Source organism: Macrobrachium nipponense, chromosome 35 (genome assembly GCF_015104395.2).
Source record: "Macrobrachium nipponense isolate FS-2020 chromosome 35, ASM1510439v2, whole genome shotgun sequence".
NCBI classification, from domain to species: Eukaryota; Metazoa; Arthropoda; class Malacostraca; order Decapoda; family Palaemonidae; genus Macrobrachium; species Macrobrachium nipponense.
In genome coordinates this window covers 12,807,890-12,831,907 of record NC_061096.1, presented here as the reverse complement: position 1 = coordinate 12,831,907, position 24,018 = coordinate 12,807,890, and the positions used below count along the sequence as shown (strand labels likewise).

General features: G+C 45.1%; 1 protein-coding gene across 2 annotated transcripts in view; it reads left to right on the top strand.

The window, feature by feature from the left end:
• LOC135208429 (uncharacterized) overlaps positions 1 to 24,018 on the top strand; it is a 316,957-nt gene that overhangs the window by 40,539 nt on the left and 252,400 nt on the right. For both annotated transcript variants that reach the window (XM_064240585.1, XM_064240584.1), the window contains exon 3: positions 8,949 to 10,365. In XM_064240585.1, the coding sequence (XP_064096655.1) occupies positions 8,949 to 10,365 (1,417 nt within the window). The remainder of the gene's footprint in view (positions 1 to 8,948; positions 10,366 to 24,018) is intronic.

The following is a 24,018-nucleotide window of genomic DNA, read 5'->3' as shown; positions in this document are numbered from 1 at the left end:
CCAGAGTTTCTCAAGGATTCAAAAATGTTCTTGAATGCATTTGTGTTTGTGTGTGTGAAAAACTCATGTATAATGGGTTAGGTTCCAATGAAGAATTCGCGCTGCATATTCTGAAATTGCGTAACTCGAATTGTGTAAGATTGAGGTACTATTACACTACTGCAATTTTTTGTGGAGGCCAGTTAGAATAGAAAACTCATCCGGACTCGTTCATATTCCCCATCTCACCAGAAATCAAGGAAGACCTTCGGTGGTTGCTATCAGAAGGGGGACTTAAAAGAGAAGTCTCTCCTTCCTCATCAGATCTGGGTTGGGGGCTCTTCTGGAAGACGTAAGTTTCTATGACGTGGTCCCAGGATGAGGGAAAACTTCACAGCATTGTAAGAGAATTTAAGGCAATTCATTTAGGCCTTCAATCATTTGCAGCAGAGACCTCCAACAAGACAGTAACTGTCCATTCAAACAACACAATCTCTGTCTTACATAAAGAATCAGGGAAGTACTCACTATGAAGCAGCAGAGGATCTCTTCTGTGGGTGTAGAAAAATCGCACTAAGATTGTTACTTGATTCTTCCAGGGCAAGCTGAATGTTCTGGCAGACGAGCTAAGTCACTGCAGACAGGTTCTACAAACGGAGTGGATGCTGAATCCACAGGTGTGCCCCAAGCTGTGGAAACTGTGGGATAAGCCATCAATAGACCTGTTTGCAATGTCGAGGAGCCATCGCCTTCCAGTGTTTTGTTCTCCAGTCCTGGACCCTCTGGTGTGGGCAACGGATGCCATGCTTCAGGACTGGCTGAACCTGGACATGTTTGCCTTCCCGCCATTCAGTATGGTCAGGGAAGTTTTAAACAAGTTTATGTCACACTAGTACCTCCATTCTGGCCTCTATATGAGTGTTCCTGGACCTTCTCTGGCCACAGAGAACCCAAGTGTTCCCAGACAGCAACATTTCATCCATTGATTCTACCGAGGAATATCCGCTCTTGCTGACAGGCTTCAGACTGTCAGGAGACTGGTCCGAGTGAAGGGCTTTTCAAGACCAGCTGTAGATGTGATTGCAAAGTGTAAACGTCAGTCTTCTTCTAGGTTCTACCAGGCCAAGTGAGCAGTTTTCCACAGCTGGTATTGAAGACATAATGTTTATTCTTATAAAACATGTATAATGCAGATTGCAGCTTTAGAGCTGCTCTTTTTGAAGTCTTTTAGAGGTTTAGCTTTGTCTACCATCAAAGGATACAGAGCCATGCTGGGTTCGGTTTTTAGACAGAGTGGCCTGGATCTGTCCTCTAAGCAGAAGAGGACAGATTCGGTTGCCTGGAACCTGGATGTTGTCCTTAAATGGCTCTCAGCCCTTCCATATGAGCCCCTACACTCCATCTCTTCCAGAAATTTAATGAAACAAACCCTTTTCTTTGTTCCTTTGTCTACGCCTTAAAGAATCGGTGAGGTGCTGCAGGCCATAGATAATAAGAGTCAGATTCTCTCCAGGAAACGCGATCTGCTCTTGTGCTTAGTTTTCTGGCTAAGAACAAGACTCCTTCCAAGCCCTGTCCCTGTTCTTTTATCAAGAATTAAACAGACATTTTTGGACCAGAAGAAGAAAAAAGCTCTTTGACCTGTAAGGGCTTTGAGATACATATTACCTTTATAGGACTGAGAGGCTCAGAGGCTCTGTAACACCACTTATCAAGAGAGCATTCTTTTTATAAGAGATGATATTGCTCACACTTGAGAATTTGGGAGGAATTTTTACCCATCTTTAAAGTTGAAGCCCCCAAAATTAGAGCTGCCGTTACCTCATTGGCTTTTAAACATAATTTGATGTTATCTGCGATTCTTTGGTCCACCTATTGGAGGTGTAAATCGGTGTTTGTGTCACAATATTTGCGTGAAGTGGAAACATTGTATGAAAATTGTAGTAGCCTGAGTCTGTTGTCAGTGGCTGGCATGGTGTTGGGGGATAAAGCATAAGAGGTATTCCTTCTGTTCTCTATCTCTTCAGCTTGATATAGGGTGTAAAGTCTTGGGGAGCCTGGGGTACTGTGTACTTGGAGTACCCACCATTCGTTTAGTGGATGGGTTGTCATGTAGTATACTATTTAGCAAATAATAATTACAGAATTGGAACCCTCCCTCCCTCCCCTCTCATGGACTAGGGCACAAGTGAATTGAGCTCTTCAGCTGTGTTGTACCTATTCTTCCCTTGAAAGTTGGTTGGGGTTGTTATCCATGCTAAAACAATACAAGCACTGCTGCAAATTTCAAAATTCAAGTTGCTGCGTGAGTTGAAACATTATTTATATAATTACTTGGTAAGGACGTATATATGAAACTTAATTTTATTTTGAAAATATAATTTTTTATATGAACTTACCCATCATATATGAATTTCCTTACTCTCATTCCTCATTCTTGTGCTGCGGGACCTTTTTCATACGATACATTGATTAGCTTTTTACTTCCAACTGATGGCCCACAAAAGCACATCATAATTGATCTTCATTCTACTACCTCTTGAGTAGTTAAAGAATATAAAATGTTCTTGTCTGGGGACACTGGTTGAACTTTGGTCTATTTATGATTTCTTGGGTTTTATGGAAAACTTTTTGCTTTGGATACTGGATTTTATTGTTTTGTTAAATGGTTCCTTTTCATGCACAAGATTTGGTAATGAACAGGATGTTTTTATGCATGACACTTACCTGGCAGGTATATATATAGCTGTATTTTCTGAAGTCCGACAGAATTTAAAAAAACTTCCGACACACGCAGTGGTCGGCCAGGTGGTTAGTACCCATTCCCGCCGCTGGGAGGCGGGTATCAGGAACCATTCCCAGTTTCTATTCATAAATTTTCGGTCGCCGGTACTGAAAACACCTGTTTTCAGTACCTCCGGCTTAGGATTTTGGAAACTTCATTTGCCGCTAAGTATCCTAATTGTCTTTTAATTTATTTACTTGGATTTGTGGCTAGGCATACGCTATCTTAAATTGATTTGAATTTGATTCATTTTTGCATAAGATATCTGAATCTAGTTAGGCTAGTTTCAGAGGGTGTTGTCTGCAAAGATAGGGTGTGGCTACCGAAAGCTTCGGTAGTTCCGCACTTGGGGGGCGCAATTAATCAGTAAACATGTCTATTTCCGTAAGGAAAAAGTATGATTCGTATGTACGCAATTAATCAGTAAACGTGTCTAATTCCGTAGGAAAAGTTTGTTTAGTATGTACGCTATTAATCAATTACGAAAGTCAGGGTAGTGATACTGCTAACCTTCCGGTAGACTTTATTTTGCCTAACGCTGTAGTATGGCCTACGGGTTATGACTATGTCTGCGAGAGGTGATCGCTCTCCTTCATTGTTGTGAAGAGTTCTACTTCTGTTTTTGTTACGCCTAACCCTGTAATGTTGCCTTCGGGCCCTAAAACAGTGTCTGTAGAGGTTATTGCCCTTTCTCTTATACTATTTCGATTCGTAACTTAGAATCGAAAGTGTTTGCTTTAGAGAGCAATAGTGAAGTGGCTAAGTGCAGTGACAGTGCCCCTTGTGTAGTGGAGGGTGCGTCAGATCGGCCTTATAACGCCTCTAGGTCTAGACCTCTGTCGAACTCCCAGAACCAAGGGAGAGGGCATGTCGAAAGCCGAAGGAGGGTTACAGGGAACCCCACCGATCTGGCGTGCCTTCGGCAGTTTCTGATGAAAATACCCAGACTGCCAAAGTGCGTGCACATGCACGAATCCTGAAGGATTGCTTCTCGTCCTCCGAGGCGTCCTCCCCGCACAAGGGTTGGAGCTCTCGGAAGGACTCGCGCCCTCTAAGAAGCTTTATAGAAGAGGACGCTTCACGTCCCTTCTCCCTCGTTATGTGTTTCAGTGAGAAGTAAGAAGGCGAAAGTTGCCTGATCACGTGTACTTCTTTCCACCAAGAAATAGGAAAAAGAGGCAGTTTCTCTCGCTTGTTTTGACGCCTGTCAGGAGCGTGACGCTTTTCTGCACGCTTATTTGGACGATCGGCTTGAACAGGACGCTCGGATGGACGCACTCACCAGTGGACGCCGAGCGTCCTCCAGTAGTGGCCGCCGAGCGCGCACCAGGACGCCGAGCGTCCTCGTCAGTGGACGCCGAGCGCGCACCAGGACGCCGAGCGTCCTCGCCAGTGGACGCCGAGCGCGCACCAGAACGTTTCTGTTGAACTCTTCAAGCTCTTGTTTAAGATTTGAGCCTCAAGAAAGTGAACAGAACTTCGTCTTCGAAACCCAGCAAGACCTCGGGTTTCGTGAATTCAAGAGGTCTGTCAATATTATATTGCTTTTCGCAAAGGTGGATGGAGTTAAGGAAAGCTCAAGGGAAGATCTCGTTTTCTCTACCTCAGTCAAGACTTTGAGATAAGACAGTTACGGGTTATGCAAAGGCTCGACGGCCTGAACGTCAGGATTTTCGGCAACGTTCAGTAGGATTCTTGCAAAGGCACTCATCAAAAGGACGCTCTTCAGGAAAGCGCAAGACAAGACTTCCTTTGCCATACTGCCAATAAATTTAAAGCTTTTTAGGACCATCTGAAAGGGTTTTTCAGATGATAGATTTTGTTAGTTTCTAGTCGAGACTTCCATGCCGATTGAGCATCGTCGTTCTACCTACCGTAAGCCCAGTCTTTTAACAGGATTCTTGTCCCTTCCTTGTTTGAGACGGGAATCGAAAAATAAAAGGCTCGACTTCCTGGATTACGTTTTGTCAATTCAGTGACTTTCCCCCATTGACAATATACTATCGTTTTGTCAAGTAAGTGGGTCTCCCATCATTGACAAAATATCTCTCTGTACCGTTAATGGGTTAGTTCTCATTGACAAACATCTCATTAACTTGATATTGCGTAAGCGAATAAGGACAAGGTTCGGAAGAGCTCTCCTTCCTCATTCGCAGACTCGTACAAGAAATAGACTTGTAGACTACGTCAATGAACGCTTATGTCCAGTATCTTAAGAAGCTTGAGATGTCTGCTTCGATTCTCTAAGTTTTGTTCATGAAACTTGCCTGTCAGATATGTATGTAGCTGTATTTCCGAATTCAGCTATATATATGTCTGCCAGGTAAGTATGAACAAACTTTATTGTGATATAATAAAATTTTTTGCCTTGCGTTATTTTACTACTGGTTGGTTCAAGTCATACACGCTTGCTGTAGTTACCTCTTCGGATGGCAACCGAGAGGTCTATTGTCTACTATTTTAAGGACCTTTAATCGTCACTCCCTGCAGCCTTCCAGGAGTTTCCGATTTATCTTTTACCGTTGTATGGTAGTGTTCTGACGACACAAACGCATCTATATATTTAGCGTTTTCTGTTTCGCTTAAATATACCAGCTTGAGAGTCTCTTTTTGTTCAAAAAATAACGGACCTATTTCTTCGTAGAATAGGGTAGCTGGCAACCCAGACATAAAGTTTAAGAGACGACGTTCGTAAGCTGCTGGCTGCTGCTGTGTCTGACTGTCCAAGTTCCAACCGAGCCACCAGTAACAGATCGTGCGCTGTCATGCGCTGTAGGTTACGTCTCTCTCTCCTGCGGGATTGACTGACTAACCGTATCTCTGTGCTGGCGGTTACGTCTCTCCTGCGGGATTGACTGACTACTGTATCTCTGTCCTACAATCACGGACTTTAGCCTAAGATTGAGGGGATTTCTTACGTGAATGAATAAACGTTGCATTAGTTTTGCCTTACTATGTTCAACAGAGTTATCTCTTAATCCTTTCGGTGCTCGTTACCGCACGGTATAGAACTACGAGTCTACCGCAACATTGCACTTTTATATGCTCTCCTGCTTAGGCAAAGCGCAGCCTTATAGGGAAGTAAGCATACTCGGGGAGGGAATGGATGAGCTTGCTGGGGACCATTTCCGTCCTGAAGAAGTTGTTTCCCCGAATAGACTGCAATTCAGACCACAGTTTTTTCCTACCGGGAAACTGAAATATTATTCAAGATCTAGGAATTATTCTGAACATCTCTCAGTGCGTCATGATAGAAAGAAGGTGCCGGACATCTGGATAGTGTTTCAGATGTCCTGGATCTTAATCTGAAAAAAGTAAATGCAATTCGGTAGTCCCTCCAGTCCTCGAAACGAGTTTTTGGAACCAGTGGTCCACATCAACTCTGATATTCCACAGCTCTCTCATATCTTAAGAAGTATCTTCTCTCGGTCCCTGCTCGAGTTTACGAGAAAGAGCCTATTATAACAACAGGCGTAGAATGTAACGATCATCTAGAGGTTCGTTACAGGATTGCAAAAGTCCGTACGAATCGTCTCGATCGACGGCAGCAACGATAGATTACTAACATGCTAGGTATTTTAATTAAGTGCTGTTCTTTTTATGCTTGTCTGAGAGGGTTATTTCCTCTTCAGTATGTGAAGTGTAATGTGTTACGTTAGCTTTGTGTGTGGTTCAGGTGGTCTAACTTATCCTAGCATGAATGCCCCTGGTAAGAGAGGGCTAGGGTTTCCTGTCAACAAATTGGTCCCGTCCAGTTGTCAGACCCTTGTTATTAGCTTTCTCAACAAACAGGTCACATCCTAGTTGAGAGCTACTAAGGTTTAGCAGGCTAAGAGGCAGGACCTACGAAGTCAGCTACCTTAGCAGGTAAGGAACTTAATAAATAATTTTAAAAATTAGTTAATTTTTGAATTATGACGATGTTGCTGTCTGTGACCCACCTCCAAATGTGTCAATCAGCTATATATATACCTGCCAGGTAAGTGTCATGCATAAAAATGATATTGTTATGATACAATAAAGTTTTATGCATACTTACCTGGCAGGTATATATAATTAAATTCCCACCCTCCTCCCCTCAGGAGACAGGGTTCAGAGAAAATCTGAGGAAAACGGGAATAGTTCCAAGTACCAGCGCCACGGGAACGTGGGGGAGATCACCTGAACTACCAGTGGTCTAGCGGTTGCCGAGAGTTTTGAAAATTCTGCCAGTGCGAACAGACAACAGAGAATGTTGTTTGACAGATTTGCATCTGTCAAACAACAAAGACCTTCACGATCATTGAGGTCTGTGGAATCTCGATTCTAGCTCACCATCTACTTTTTGCCTCGCCTGTTTTCTCGGAGTCAGACACTCGTGCGAGATCAGGCGACATATAGTAGCCCTGAGTTTCTTATTGACGAAGTCGATTGCGGACGACGTTGGGTTGCGTTGATACACCCCCCCCCCAAGGTTTGCTTAGATTGAATCGCCCAGGCAGTCCAGACACTCATCCTTCAGCTAAGAATAGTGCCTTTTGGTCTTCAGGGTACAGCCTTGCTGTCCTTGATTCGTCTGACTGGTCAACTGGTCGTTCACCTGACTTTAGTACAGACTGTGCATTTCCGGATCGAAGCTTTCAATATGGAACTTAGACGTAGTCTGAAGTTCGTGATGTCAAAGCATTCGAACCTCTCCTGCCTGTTAACTTCTTGTATGTGATCAGGAAGGCCTTCTTCTAACCACCCTAGATACGACAAAGAGGGTTAGTGAGATTTTAAGCCATCGTCACAAGTTTTGGCTTTAGAGAACACAAGGAGGTGTGCTCTCTAAGCCTTTCGTTATGGCCTAAGAATGGAAACCCTTTTTGTCCTTGGGCCAGGATCTTGGAAGCAAGGATGGCACAAGTTAGTGGGCAGGAGCCAGAGAGAGTCCTGTGCCCTGGCAGGTCTCTCAAGTTTTATCTACTTAAAATCAAGAAAGTCGAAGTCAGTCGGGCAATCTGCAGTGTTCCGAAAAAGACCAGACTTGCCCATATCGAAGTACACCCTGGTTTTAGGGTTAAGGAGTTCTTTCAAAAAATGCTCCTTCATTGTGTTTGCACAAAGATTTGAAAGCTTTTTATCTGAATGCTCACGAGGTGAGGGCGCGGCCTCGGAAGCATTTCAACAGAGCATGGCACTCAGCAACATCCTGAGTACCATGTTTTAGCGAAGCAACTCTGGGTTCACTTCACACTCCCTGCGAGATGTGAAGATGGCATATGAGATCTGCTGCTCGCTAGGGCCATACGTGTCTGCAGACACAATCTTGGGGCAAGAAGTACTACTCATCCTATCCTGTAGAAAATGGTTAGGAAGAGCTCTTAATTTAGTTGTGGAGTCGCTGACAACGGCGACTTCTTAACTCTGAAGCCTTAGTTAACACACATTAACTTTGGCTAGGTTGGTCAGGTGGTGATATATATATTATATATATATATTTTATTTTACTTCTTAGCCCTCATGGTATGGTCATATGGTCTAGTCACATTGTGGTCACGGCCCCCGTTGACAGATCATCTGGAGTGCACCAGCTTCATAGGTCTCTACCTCGCTGGCAACTCTAGTAAAGCAGAAGCAGACTTGGGTGACAGTAATCACGAAGTCGGCTATGCTAACAGGTGGAACCAAGATGTAAATCATCTGCATGCATTTGTGTCCCAAAATCCTTCTATTCTGTCCCTTCCCACCTCCAACGGTGGGGTTCAACTATATATATATCTACAGGTAAGTTTCATGAGCATGATATTGTTATGATACAATAAAGTTTGTTCATACTTAACTGGCAGATATATATATATTCAAGTACCCACCCACCTCCCCTCAGGGGACAGTGGAAATAAAAATTATGAATAGAAAATGGGAATGGTTCCTGATACCCGCCTCCCAGCGGCGGGAATGGGTACTAACCACCTGGCCGACCACTGCGTGTGTCGGAAGTTTTTTTAAATTCTGTCGGACTTCAGAAAATACAGCTATATATATACCTGCCAGGTAAGTATGCATAAAACTTTATTGTATCATAACAATATCATGTTTGACTCATTGACATTTCATGTTTTTGTTAATGTATTTTCTAAAAGGTATTAATATTTTATTTACAAATTGATGAACAGTTATTTTAGATTGTAAATTCTTATCAGTTTAATTTTTTTCCATGAAGGTCTGGTGGCAAAGATTCGCATAGAGACAGCTCTAGAGGTCATGCTGCTGAAGTGAACCAAAGAGATTATCAGAGTCGTAATGTATCTGAGAGAGGAAGTTTGCCTTACAGTTCGGAAAGCAAGTCTAATTGGTCATCACAAAGATCTCAGGATAATAGGCATATGGAAACGCAAAAGCCCCCACCTTTCAAGCCACTTATAAATGAACCTGTAGAAAGAAGAGAGAGATTTTCTGACAGGAGAAATGCTGACTTTAATACGGATAGGGGTTATCAAAATAAAAGTGATAATATTTACAACAGTAGTAGGACACCTTATGCAGAGCATCATGACAGGCGGGATCCTTATGACCAAAGGGGAAGTTCAAACAGAGGCAATTATATGGAATCCCAGAGAAGAAATGAAGGTGTTGTCATCAAATCTGCCTTGGAAAAGATATTTAATACAGACTTTAGGTTTGGCAATACCCCTTTTGCTAATGTAGACAGAGTTGATGATAGGTGTGGTATGAATGCACAGAGAGGAGGAAATAACAATAGCCAAATGAATCAGGATGATATTTCTTACTCTGGTAGAAGGAATGACTCGTACTATTCAGATCGAAGAGATGAGCCCTACTATTCAGATAAGAGAGATTATGGTTACTCTGATAGGAGACGTGAGTCCTCCCCTGAAAGAAGAGGACATTCCTTTTACTCGGAGAGAAGAGGGGATTCATATTCTGAAAGGGGTCATGGATCTTACCCAGGTAGAAGAGGTGGTGAACCTTCTCCAGAGAGAGGAAATTTTGAATATTATCAAGGTCGAAGAGAAAGTGACTCATATCCTGCTAGAAGGTATGAGGCTCATTCTGATAGAAATGATAATTCCTATGCTGATAAAGGTTATGCTGCTTATCGAGAGAGAAGAGATGGTGATTCCTTTAGTGATAGAAGAGGTTCTGATTATTATCCAGAGAAAAGAAATAGTGATCCCTACCCAGATGGCCGAGGTCCTCCATATGCAGATGGAAGAGGAAGTGCTTCATATATGGATTATGAAAGAAGTAACATGTCTTATAAAGAGCCACACAGAGGGGCTGACATTCCATTCATGAATTTGGAAAGGGTTAATAATTCTTATGTGGATCAACAGAGAAGGGAGGATTCTTCATTCGAGTCTTGGCGAAAACAAGATAGTGACTCCTATTTGGATAAACCAAGGGGACGTAGTTACTCTATGATGAATGTTGCAATGGAAGAAAGTATTTCATATGAAAATGAGAAGAAAAGAAGTAAAGGTTCTGTTAAAGGTCAGCGGGCAGATGAAGGTAGATCCTTTATAGAAAAACCTAGGAGAAGCAGTCAAGGTGATGGTCTAAAACTCCCTAGCAAAGATGAAAAACAAGCAGCCATGGGAATATTAAAAAAAGTATTGGTAAGTTATTTGTTGGTATTCTTCACTTAAATAGTTTTGAATTTTTCCTTACATTTATTTGTTGGAGAAGTCTGTACAAATTTTAGTCAGAGTATTTTTTGCTTCAACTTTATGCTTCATTTAATATTTAATTTTATATTTCCGTTGTTGAAGATAAATTTTCAATCATCCTTAAAGTGTCCAATTGAAATACTGTATGAGGTCCTGAGTTGTCATATATGATGAGGAACTCTGTAGAGGTTCTTACTAATGGTGTCTTGATTGCTTTGAAGTTTTTCAAAACTTTTCATTATGAATCCAGGAAGTTGATTTAATCGAAGAGGAAAATTAGACAATTATGTCTCAGCATTTGGCACTTGTAAATTGTACAATATTTTTCCGTTTTTGGGACATGAATTTTTGAAGGATAAGCAGCTGTCCCTCGATCATCTGCTCTTAATAGGTCCGAGGGATGGTTGGCAGATTCCTTCATAATGTAGATATTATATACCTTAAATACTTGCATATCATGCGACTTTTGAAGACCTAATTTTGAAGCTAATTTAAGGGGGGTCACTTCGTACAAGAGATATAAAATTAGTATAAGCAATATTCACATATTACTATCATATTATAGAATACAAGCAACAAATATGCATCTTTTCCGAGGATCTTTTAAAAAGTTATGCTTTATACTTCACTGTATCCAATCATATTGTATGTATGTATTTTCATATTACTGTTGTATTATAAAATACAAACAGCAATCAATGTTTTGGTTTGGAAATAAGCTGAGGGCGATTATGAGCTAAGTTTATTTCGCCGTATTGAACTCAAATCTGAGCGATTTTCTTGCTTCTAGTTAGCGTAAATGAATTTTAGATACTCTAATTTATATGGGTTAACGTTATTTTATATTATATTAAGTGTTTTCAAGTTGAAATATGACTTGAAGAAGTATTGTTGTGAACGAAACTTATAGTTTCATACAATGAACTTACCTGTCAGATATATACATAGCTAAGACTCCGTCGTCCCCGACAGAAATTCAAATTTCGCGCCACTCGCTACCGGTAGGTCAGGTGATCTACCTGCCTGCCCTGGGCGGCAGGACTAGGAACCATCCCCGTTTTCTATCATATTTTCTCTGTCGCCGGTGGTATCAACATTGTTGTTACTACCTCCTGACTGGAATTCGCTTTTCAAGACTTTATTGATCATCTTTATTGGATTTCTTGGTGACATACTGGATCGTTGTTTTGGCATTCGCTACTGTTGACTGGATTTGGACTTGCTTTTGATTTTTCTATTAGAATGTCTGATTCAAGTGTTAGTGTGAGAGTGTGTGTGAATGTAGGCTGCAAGGTGAGGATACCGAAGGCTTCGGTTGATCCTCACACTGTATGTCGTAAATGTAGGGGGTTTGACTGTTCTTTGGCTAACACCTGTATTGAGTGTGAAAAGTTGGATGCTAATGAATGGAAGACTCTAACTTCTTACTTGAAGAAGTTAGAGAGGGATAGGATTAGACGAGCTGCACAAAAGAGTGTGAGTACAAGGCCTATTGAGCCTTTTTCTGAGTCTAACTCTCCTTTTATTAATGAATATGATTCTCCCTATGTATCTGAATCCTCACAGGCTTTGCATTCGGATTCGGCTTCTGAAATCGCCAATCTGAAGGCTACTCTTCGTAAAATGAAGACAAAGATGGCGGCCATGCAAGGTAAGGCTAGTGATTGTGAATTACTAAGTGAAGTGAGTGTTCCCAGTGTTGTGGAGGGGCGTCTGACCGTCCCTGCGATGCTCCCAGGCCTAGACCTCTTCCAAACTCACATACCCAGAGGAGTAGGAAAGTCGAAAGTCGTACGGAGGTTGTGGGGAATCCCCAACGGTCAGGCGTCCCTTCAGCAGGTTCTGTTTCGTTACAGTCTGCTCAGGACCGCTCAAATAGAAGCGTCCTACGAGATTGTTTCTCGTCGTCCGGTTCTCCTTCACCTAAACGAGGGTGGAAGGACTCGGATCTTTCTAGGCCACTGAAAAGGCATTGGAAAGAGCGCGCGTTCGACTCGAGCCCGGAGCGCTTCTCGGAGGAAGCTCCTTCTTCTATCAAGAAGGCTAAGCTGGTTTCGACGCCTCCTAGAGATGTATTTGATGATCGCACTCCTTCGAGTTCTCCTGCTTCTTCTATTGAAGAGGACGCTGGGGTGGCTTCCAAGAGGATTTTGCTGGCAGTTCAAGAGCAGATTGCCTCTTTGGTGGGAGTTCTTTCAAGGGATCCCCCTCGCAAGAAGGACGCTAGACTTCCTATTAAGAAGTCTCGTCTTCTTTCTCCAGCCAGACGTGAAGCGTCCGCCAGACATAGGACGTCTTCCAGGCAAGAAGAGGCGTACAAACGTCAGGATCTTTCCGAGCGAGTTGCTCGAGATCAGGATACGCTCAGGCCTGAGGCACCAGCCAGGCGCGAGGCGCCAGTTAGGCGTGAGGATTCAGCCAAGCGCGAGGCGCCAGCCAAGCGCGAAGATTCAGCCAGGAGCGAGGCGCCAGCCAGGCGCGAGGAGTTGCGTGAGGCGCCAGACAAGCGCGAGACGTCAGCCAGGCGCGAGATGCCAGCCAAGCTACACGCTCCAGCCAAGCGTGAAGCGCCAGCCAAGCGCGAGGCGCCAGCCAAGCGCGAGGCGCCAGCCAAGCGCGAGGAGCTTTTCAGGCGGGAGAAGTCAAGCAGACGCGAGACTTCTTTTAGACGTGAGAGAGAGTCGGTTCACTCTATGAGCCCCTCTCCTAGTAGGAGTTTGTCACCAGTAGAGAGAGAACGGGATGAAGATCCTCTCGTTTTTCAGGCCGATTCTCCACAAGGTGTAGAAGGAGATTCGGAAGAAGAGGGTGACGGTAGAGAAGGAGTCTTGAACTATAAAGTTCTGACTGACCTTCTTTTACGAGAATACGGAGATTCTTTAACTCCTGCCGCTCCTCCTTCGCCTCGATCACTGTTTTCGAGTGCGATTGTGCCTAAGTCTTCGTCGGTCTTGAAGATGAGACCTACGATCTCTATGAAGAGAGCACTTCAGTCCTTAGACAAATGGATGTTGTCTAAGAAGGATCTGGGCAGAACTACCTTCTGTATGCCTCCAGCCATACTTTCTGGCAAGAGAGGTTTCTGGTACCGAACTGGGGAGAACATGGGCTTTCTCTCCCAGCGGCAGCCGAAGCAGACTTTTCAACCTTGGTTGACTCGTCAAGGAGACACGCTTTGAATGGAGCTCGCGTGTCTTGGGCTATTTCGGAGACGGATCATCTCCTCAAGGGACTCTTCCATATTTTGGAAGTGTTTAATTTCCTAGACTGGTCCCTTGGGGTGATGTCTAAGAAAGCTCATGACTCGGATGGTCTTGACCCAGAAGTCATTCTCAGTACAAGACGGATCGGGAGAAATCTCCTCTCTTTTCGGAGCAGTACTCCTTAAGAAGAGGAGTATTTTTAGTTCATTCCTAACCAAGGCGGTTTCTCCCTCACAGAGAGCAGCCCTGGTTTTCGCTCCCATGTCTGACTTCCTGTTTCCTTCTCAGTTAGTGAAGGACATTTCTCGATCACTGACTGAGAAGGCGACTCAGGATCTTCTGCAAACTGCAAGGAAGAAGAGACCTCTTGTTTCTGTTGACAAGAAAGGACCGACTTCTACGGTTCAGCCCTTTCGAGGAGGGCCTCTCTCCAGAGCTACCTCTAAGAGAAGAGGTCTTGAGAGGAGAGGTAAGGCTCCTTCCCGTCCCTTTAAGAAAGGGAAGTGAGACAGACAGCCTCCAAACACCAGTGGGGGCCAGGCTTCTCGAATTTGCAGACGCCTGGTCACTCATAAACTCAGACGCCTCTTCCATGTCCATAATAAGGAAGGGATATCTTATCCCCTTCCAAGACGTCCTCCACTAACGACCATTCCGCGGGAACTGTCAGCCAGATACAGGGACCCTGTACTGAGGGATACTCTTCGTCTGATGGTGAATCAAATGTGGGACAAAAGAGCTATAGAACTGGTTCTAGAGCAAAACTCTCCGGGGTTTTACAATCGGCTTTTCCTGGTTGCGAAAGCCTTCGGGGGCTGGAGACCAGTTCTAGATGTCAGCGCTCTGAACAAGTTCGTTCGAAAGGAGAAGTTCTCTATGGAGACTTCGGCCTCAGTCCTTGCGGCGTTACGTCAAGGAGATTGGATGGTGTCGCTGGATCTCCAGGACGCCTATTTTCATGTCCCGATTCACCCTTCGTCGAAGAAGTACCTCCGTTTCATGACGGGGGGAAGGATCTTTCAGTTCAGGGCCTTGTGTTTCGGCCTATCCCCACAGCGCCTCAGGTCTTCACAAGCCTGATGAAGAATGTGGCGAGGTTTCTTCACCTCAAAGGCGTCAACATCTCTCTATATTTGGACGATTGGCTCATCAGGGCCAGAACAGAGAGACAGTGTTTGGAGGACCTTTCTTTGACCCTAGACCTGATAAAGGCGTTGGGACTACTCGTGAACCTCGAGAAGTCACAGCTGATTCCCAGACAGAACTTGGTCTATCTGGGGATTCAGATGGATTCTCGGGGTTTTCGAGTATTTCCTTCGCAAGAGAGAATCGTGAGAGGCTTGGAAAAAAGTAAAAAGTCTCTCTCTTCTTAGGGAAAGAACGAACTTCGGCGAGGGAATGGTTAAGCCTACTAGGCACCCTTTCCTCGCTCGAACAGTTCTTTCCTCTAGGAAGACTACATCTTCGCCCTCTTCAGTTTTTCCTAAAGAGATCGTGGAACTGGAAGACGGGACTTCTCTCCGACAGTTTTCTCCTTCCAAGGGAAATGAAACCACACCTGCAATGGTGGTTGTCCCCTCTAAAAGAGAACAAGGGAATTTCTCTGGAAGTTCCGAACCCAAACCGAGTGTTGTATTCCGACGCATCGGAGAAGGGTTGGGGAGCAACACTAGGACCGAGAGAAGTGTCAGGCACCTGGAAGACAGCACAGGTGTCCTGGCACATAAATTGCAAAGAACTTCTAGCAGTTCACTTAGCGCTAAAGTTCTTCGAACCCTTTGTGACGAACAGTGTGGTTCAAGTGAATGTGGACAACACTACAGCCCTGTCCTACATTCGGAAGCAGGGAGGAACACACTCTGTGTCGCTTTACGAGATAGCAAGAGATCTGCTAATTTGGGCCTCACAAAGAAACATCGCCCTCCTAACACGATTTGTTCAGGGGACGAGAAACATCAGGGCGGACAGACTGAGCAGGAGAAGCCAGGTCCTTCACACAGAATGGACTCTTCATTCAGAGGTGTGTCAGAGTCTTTGGGATCTTTGGGGCACTCCTCACGTAGATCTGTTCGCCACATTCCTTTCCAAAAGGCTGGAAGTCTTTTGTTCAGTGGTGGAAGACCCAAGAGCTCTTGTGGTCGACGCCTTCCTGCTGGACTGGTCTCATGTGGACGTGTACGCTTTCCCCCCTTTCAAAATCCTGGGACAAGTGTTGAGAAAGTTCGTAGTGTCCAACGGGACAAGGATGACCCTGATAGCCCCGTTTTGGCCAGCACAAGATTGGTTTGCAGAGGTGCTGGAGTGGACAGTAGACTTCCCAAGATCCCTTCCAAAAAGGATGGATCTTCTCAGACAGCCACACTTCGAGAGGTTTCATCAAAAAACCTCCCCGCTCTCGCTCTGACTGCCTTTCGACTATCGAAAGACTTGTCAGAGCGAGGGGGTTTTCTCGCGAAGCTTCAAGCGCTATCGCTAGAGCCCGCAGAGCTTCCACTAGACGAGTCTATCAGTCGAAGTGGGAGGTATTCAGAAGGTGGTGCAAGTCTAAGAAGTTGTCCTCCTCCAGTACCTCTATAACCGAAATCGCCGATTTCCTGTTGTTCTTGAGAGAGGTCTCTCATTTGTCTGTATCGACAATCAAAGGATACAGGAGCATGCTGTCGGCAGTATTTAGGAACAGAGGCCTAGACATTGCTGACAATAAAGATCTGCACGACTTGATTAGATCGTTTGAAACGACAAAATCGAAGGAACTAACTCCACCCAGCTGGAACCTGGACGTAGTTCTCAAGTTCCTTTCGTCGGACAGATTTGAGCCTCCCACGTAGCTTCGTTCAGGGATATAACAAGAAAATGCTTGTTTCTCCTATCTTTGGCGACAGCCAAAAGAGTTGGCGAACTTCATGCCCTAGAAGATGAAGTCGGCTTTAACAAAGACTCGGCCTTTTGCTCGTTTAGAACTCTGTTTCTAGCGAAGAATGAAAATCCATCGAATCCCTGGCCCAAGAGATTCGAGATCAAAGGCTTATCGAGTCTGGTAGGGAGAGAAACAGAGAGGTCTCTTTGCCCGGTAAGAGCCTTGAAGTTCTTCTTACAAAGAAAGAAGCAAATGGGAGGCTCTAGACAAAGTCTTTGGTGTTCGATTAAGGACCCCACAAGAATCATGTCTAAGAACGCATTAGCTTTCTTCATTAGGAGCGTCATTACGGATGCTCACAAGTTCTGTCCGGACGACTCTTTTCCGCTTTTAAGAGTAAAAGCCCATGAAGTTAGAGCAGTGGCGACGTCTCTCTCTTTTCAGAAGAATATGTCATTAAAGAAAATCATTGACACGACATATTGGAGGTGCAATTCAGTTTTTGCATCTCACTATCTTAAAGACGTTCGCGTGACCTACGAGAAATGTTTTTCTCTGGGACCATTTGTATCGGCGGATACAATACTGGGTACGGGAGCAAACACCAATCCTTGAATTTGCACATACCTTCTACTAGATATGTTCTAGATTCCTGCTGACAAAGAGGGCTTAGTGCTGCACTGGCGGACAGTCACTGTTGTTCAGTAAGGAACTCTTGTGATATCTTTTAGGGGAGTATTTAAAGAATTTTTTTTTTTTTTTTGAGAATTTTTGTATAAATGAGTTTTTCGTTTCGAGTTATGGGTTGTTTGTTATGAGTTCGGGGATAACTCAGAGCAATTCTATATACTAACATGGTGGTTAGGATCAGGTGGTCGGGATTGGTTATGCTCCTTCACAAGGTGTGTTGTCATAGAAGTGGTCCAGTACCCATTGACAAAGTCCTTTTAGGCTCTGCCGAGTAAGCGGTTCTTATACCCATCGACAGACCCACAAGAACCTATCGCCATAGATCTAATATCTCGCTAAAGTCTTGAGGTGATGCAGACTACCGGGCTACAGCCACGAAGTCTACCACCTATCAGGTAGGAACCAAGGTTTTTCTTTTATACCTACAACATATGTTGTTTACCTGTCTATTCCATATTAGCTGTCTCTGACCCTCCACCAAAGGGTGCCAATCAGCTATGTATATATCTGACAGGTAAGTTCATTGTATGAAAATGATATTGTTATAATACAATAAAGTTTCATACATACTTACCTGGCAGATATATACGATTAATGGCCCACCCAGCCTCCCCGCAGGAGACAGGTGGAAGAGAGAAAATATGATAGAAAACGGGGATGGTTCCTAGTCCTGCCGCCCAGGGCAGGCAGGTAGATCACCTGACCTACCGGTAGCGAGTGGCGCGAAATTTGAATTTCTGTCGGGGACGACGGAGTCTTAGCTATGTATATATCTGCCAGGTAAGTATGTATGAAACTTTATTGTATTATAACAATATCATTTTTTGTTACTAGGTGGCGGCGAAGGCATGTTTATTGTGCATAAAAAAGTTGATAGATTCTGTTCACTATTTTCACTTGATTTCATCATTATACTATGAGCGTCACATATTTGTCTTTTATCGAAGTGAACATGGTAAAATGTGTTCTTTCATGCCCAATACTTTTGATTAAAACACGTTTCTCTCAAATTTTGTTTATGGTAGTTTCATCCATGTTGCCAATGCACGATATTAGTTGTTAGCAGATGAACATTGTTTTTTCAGCTTCAGCTACAACTTGCAGCTTAGATTTAGCAGTACATTTCCTTGCCAATCTTTTCTCCATAGGGAATAAGGGTATAGTAATGTAAAAATATACAGTAATCCCCCGAACTTACGTGAAGTTACTTTCCAGACCCCCTTGGGCAAGGGGAAGTTTTGCATAAGTTTGGCATAGTCTTTAAAAATGCTAATAAATGCTTGTTTCTAGTTTGAACACTTAAATATGACCCTAATCATACTCCTAAGTATAAAGCTAACTTTTAAATGAAATTAAAGTTACTGTAATTTGATTTAAAAGTTAGTTCGATACATTACCCTTAAAAAAGAAATAACTGGTAACTTCTACATACAAACATATCAATTTTCGCGCGTATACTAACGTTACCCTAATTCATGCGATGCCATTTTCTTTTCCCTCAGAGTAAAAGAAGTTTTCTTTGCGTCACTACTAGGTAAACTTCATAAGTCAGTCATAACTAAGGTACACAATCCAATTAGATAAAGAAAACATATATGTACATATGTAATATTTGTTGAGGGTGAAGGTAAAATCTAATCAATTTAAAATCATGAACTAGTGTGAGGGGTAACTATGAACAAAAGAGAGAGAGAGAAATACATACATCATGTGAGGTAAAACTCTGGAGGGATATCAGCTTTAAAAAGTGTGAATGGGATCACATCATCTGAAAGTACATTAACTATATGTGCTGTAATTACATACCATAGAACCTACAGTACATACAGATATAGTACATACAGATTTTACCCAGGTTAAGAAAGTCATTTTCACCGAAAGGCAACTCTGTTATGTGTCTAATATGTTTTACTAGTTGATGATCATGGAGGTCTTATATAGTTGCAAACTCTGTGAATTATGTGCTACCTTTGTATTATTTTCAAAAATATAAATAGCATACACAAAATCTCCGTACTGATTTGTTCCTACACGATATACAAACCCTGGGTCATTTACAGTAGGAATATACTTTAGGCGAAGCAGGACCAGCCGCTGAATTCTTAACAAGGTGGTTAGGTAGTTAACTGCCGGTGGTGGTCGTTGGTATTCCTCCGACCGGACGTAGACATTCCAATTTGCGTTTGGCCACCGTCGTCTGTAGACGTTTCTCTCCATCACTCTGTACGACTGTTTGCTGCTATTTTCTTCTAATTCCAGTGGGATTTTTCCTTGTTGTTTCTTATTGTGAATTTTTATTTTTGTACATTCAACTCACCAGTCAGATATATACTTAGCTATAGCCTCCGTCGTCCCCGACAGAAACGAGCCAGTTGAGAATACGCTAGTTCCTATCCATAATGTAGTCGTAGCATCCTCTCCTACGGTTTCAGCTCCTTCACCCTTCACCGAACCTGTGGATTCGTCTGTGGAGTTGGCAAGCATGAATGCCGCCTTAAAAAGGATGGAGCTCCAAATGCAGTGTTCCCAGTGCAGTGGAGGGGGCGTCTGATTGGCTCTGCAACGCTCCCAGGCCTAGACCGCTTCCAAACTCCCTGGCCCAGAGGAGGAGGAATGTCGAAAGCCGTACGGAGGTTGTGGAGAATCCCCACCGGTCAGGCGTCCCTTCGGCAGGATCTGTTGAATCGTCCCTAACTGCCAGGGATCGCCGTTGTAAAGGCATCCTGAAAGAGTGCTTTTCTTCGTCCGATTCCTCTTCTCCTAGGCGCGGTTGGAGTTCGGCTGTGGAGTCACGCCCCTTGAAGAGGATTTGGAAGGCTCCCAGCAGCTTGTTGGATTCAAGCCCAGAGCGTTTCCCAGAGGAGTCTCCGGTGGACAGGAAGAGAGCCAGGAGAGCCCCTTTCAGCCCAATGCCTTGTTTGGATTCTCCTTCGGCTTCTAGACCTTTCTCCTCCCTTAGAAGCGGATCAAGAGGGTACTACCACGAAGATCCTTCTTAATCTGCAGGAGCAGATTTTGTCTCTCGTGGGCATCCTTGTTAAGGATACTCCTTGCAGAAAGGATGTATCGCTGCCGATCGAGAGATCCATACGTCCTCCGGCCAATACAAGCGCCTCTCAGGAAGAGAGTTTACCTATGAGAAGCGCCAGGCTCCTCTCACCTGGATTGTCACGATCCTCCTGTTTCTCGCTCTTCTCCTCGCAGGCGCGAGGCGCTTGCAAGCCGCAAAGCACCACCCAAGCACTTGGCTCCTTCCAACAGCGAGGCGCCAAACAAGCGCGAGGCTCCAGCCAGGTGCGAGCCGCGAGCCGCATTCTAGCTGCGAAGCTCCAACCAGGCGCGAAGCGCATCCCAGCCACGATGTCCCAGCCGGACGCGAGGCGCCAACCAGGCACAAGGTGCCAACCAGGCGCGAGACGCCAGCCAAGCGCGAAGCGCCACCCAGCAGCACTGCGCCTTCCAACCGTGAGGCGCCACCCAGTCTTGAAGAGCCAACCAGGCGCACAGCGCTAGACAGACACTCTTCGCCTTCTAGGCGCTCGGCTTTGGATAAGCGATCACCTTCTGTCGACCGCTTCTCTTCGGACAGAAGCGCCTCTCCTCTAGAGCACAAGCTCTTGTCACCAGACAGGCGCGCCTCGCCTCATAGGCGCTCTCCTTCCTGTGATCACACTTCTCATGGCAGGTCTGCATTGGAAGACCTGGATGAGGTTTCGGAGGAGGAATCTCCTAGAGTAGCTACGATGTCGCACTACAAGACTTTGGCGGCTTTGCTCGTTCAGGAGTTCGGCGACTCCCTCAGTCCAGCCACGACTCCCTCGCCTCGATCACTGTTCTCTAGCACTAGAACAGCTAAGAGCTCCTCATTCTTGAAGATGCGCCCAACCATCTCGATGAGAAAAGCCCTCCAGTCGGTTGGATCTTGGTTTAGTTCCAAGGAGGAAGCAGGGAAGACAGTTTTTTCTTGTCCTCCCTCCAAGCTCTCAGGAAGGAGGGGGATTTGGTATGAGACTGGAGAGTCGATGGGACTGGGACTTCCTTCTTCTGCAGAGGCAGACTTTTCTACCTTGGTAGAATCTTTTAGGAAACATGCTCTACCCACGGCCAAGACTACATAGGGTATGTCCGAGATGGACCATCTCCTCAAGGGACTCTTCCATGTCCTGGAAGTATTCAACTTTCTGGATTGGTCCCTTGGGGCGTTGGCCAAGAAAACTCTTGATCCGGAGTTTCTTGGGCCCGAAGTCCTCAACAGTGTGCTGTCCTGCATGGACAAAGCTGTCCAAGACGGATCAGGTGAGTTAGCTTCCCTCTTCGGAGCGGGAGTTTTAAAGAAAAGAGCAGTATATAGCTCTTTTCTGACCAAATCCGTTTCCCCGGTCCAGAGGGCTTCGTTACTTTACGCTCCGCTTTCCAACCAACTGTTCCCTGCTCAGTTAGTGAAAGACATTTCTCACTCCTTGACTGAGAAAGCGACCCAAGACCTGCTGGTCTAATCCGCAAGGAAGGCGAGACCAGCTGCCCCTTCCGCAAGGAAGGAGAGTCGCCCTCCTTATAAGTGCCCTTTCGGGGAGGTCCTTCTTTTCGATCCTCCGCCAGAAGGAAAGGACCTGAAAAGAGAGGGAGGTCCTCTTTCAGGCCCTTCAAGAAAAACAAGTAACAATCAAGTCCTCCAGACGCCAGTGGGTGCCAGACTTCTAAAATTCTCAGAAGCCTTGGCTCAGAGAGGAGTGGACAACTGGTCCCTCTCTATTCTAGAAAAGGGATACGTCATCCCCTTCATAGAAAGACCGCCCTTGACCTCGACACAGAGGGAACTTTCGGCAAAGTACAAAGACCCTGTTCTGCGAAGAACGCTCCTTCTCTTAGTGGATCAGATGTTGGAGGAGGAGGCCATAGAAATAGTACAGGATCCCCACTCCCAAGGCTTCTGCAATCGCCTTTTCCTCGTGCCAAAAGCCTTGGGGGGGTGGAGACCTGTCCTGGACGTAAGCGCATTGAACCGTTTTGTGGAGAAAAGGAAGTTTTCCATGGAGACGACTTCCTCGGTTTTTGCGGCTCTGCGTCCAGGGGATTGGATGGTCTCCCTGGACCTTCAGGATGCGTACTTCCACGTACCTCTTCATCCATCCTCAAGGAAGTATCTCTGATTCCTGATTCAAGGGAAGATATTCCAGTTCAGGGCTTTGTGCTTCGGCCTGTCGACGGCCCCGCAAGTCTTCACGGGCCTCATGAAAAATGTAGCCAGATGGTTACATTTGAAGGGGGGTGAGGATCTCTCTCTATCTGGATGACTGGCTTATAAGAGCCAAGTCGGAACGGCAATGTCTTGAGGACCTGAATACGACTTTGACCTTGACCCGGTCTCTTGGACTGCTGGTAAACCTCGAGAAGTCCCAGATGATCCCCAGCCAGAACCTTGTCTATCTGGGGATTCGGATGGATTCTCAGGGTTTTCAGGTTTTTCCATCCCAGGAAAGGCTCGATTGGGGGCAGGAAAAAGTGACAGTCTTCTTAGGGAAAGAGCGAAGCTCCGTGAGGGAATGGCCGAGTCTGCTGGGGGCCCTTTCCTCGCTGGAGCAGTTCTTTTCTCTAGGAAGGCTCAACTTGAGACCCCTACAGTTCTACCTCAAAAGGATGTGGAATCAAAAGTCGGAAGACCTGGCAGATTCCTTCCCTATCCTTCAGGAGGTAAAGGAGCACCTCAGTTGGTGGCTAGCTCCTCTCAAGATGAACAAAGGCTTGTCCCTGCTGAAACCGGACCTGCACCTAGTGTTGTTCTCAGACGCGTCAGAGTCAGGTTGGGGAGCAACACTAGGGGCGAAGGAGGTTTCAGGCACCTGGAAGGGGGAACAGGTGTCCTGGCACATCAACGCGAAAGAGCTGTCTGCGATATCTCTAGCCCTCAAGTCTTTCGAGTCAGAAGTCAGAGGCATGGTGGTCCAAGTCAATTCGGACAACACCACAGCTCTGGCTTACATACGGAAACAAGGAGGAACACACTCCTTCTCCCTTTACGAGATAGCAAGAAACCTTCTTATCTGGGCGGAGGAGAGAGGGATCACGCTCCTTACCAGACTCGTACAGGGAGAAAGGAATGTGAGGGCGGACCTGTTGAGCAGGAGAAACCAAGTCCTACCAACGGAGTGGACCCTCAATCACGACATGTGCCTAAGACTATGGGCCCTGTGGGGTAGGCCACATGTAGACCTGTTCGCCACTTGTCAGAACAGGAGACTGGACAACTTTTGCTCCTCGATAGCGGACCCGAGAGCAATAGCAATCGACGCTCTATTACTGGACTGGTCAGGCATCGATGCGTACGCCTTTCCCCCCATTCAAACTGGTGGTATAAGGTTCTGTCTCAGTACTGCTCACTCTCTCAGATTCGTTTTGGTTTGGTATTGTTTCTCCTCTATCAAGGATGAACTACCAATTTGAAGCTCTCTGCCCGGCAATCACAGACTTAGGTCTCTGGTTGGATCGGAATTCTCGCATAATGCCCATCTCTCCTGCACCACATTTACCGTTGTGAGAATTTTCAGACAGAGATATATCTCATTGGACTCTCTATCCTCTTTCTGTTTACCCCATGGTATAACAGAAATCTGTAGCCTAGTCTTCTGTTCCATCGCACCTGCCCCATTGGCCACTGTGATGACGCAGAATGATTTTCTTCAGACAATTTGAGTTTTGTCTTTTAATATACATTTCCTAATTTGTAAGGTGTTCAATATTCTTTGTTCATCCTGAATTGTAAATGAATAACGGAAGACTTTGCCTTTCCCCACCCAACTAGCTCTGCTTCCAAAGTAGTATATAGAAACTTCCTCCCTGATCCAACCCACAAGA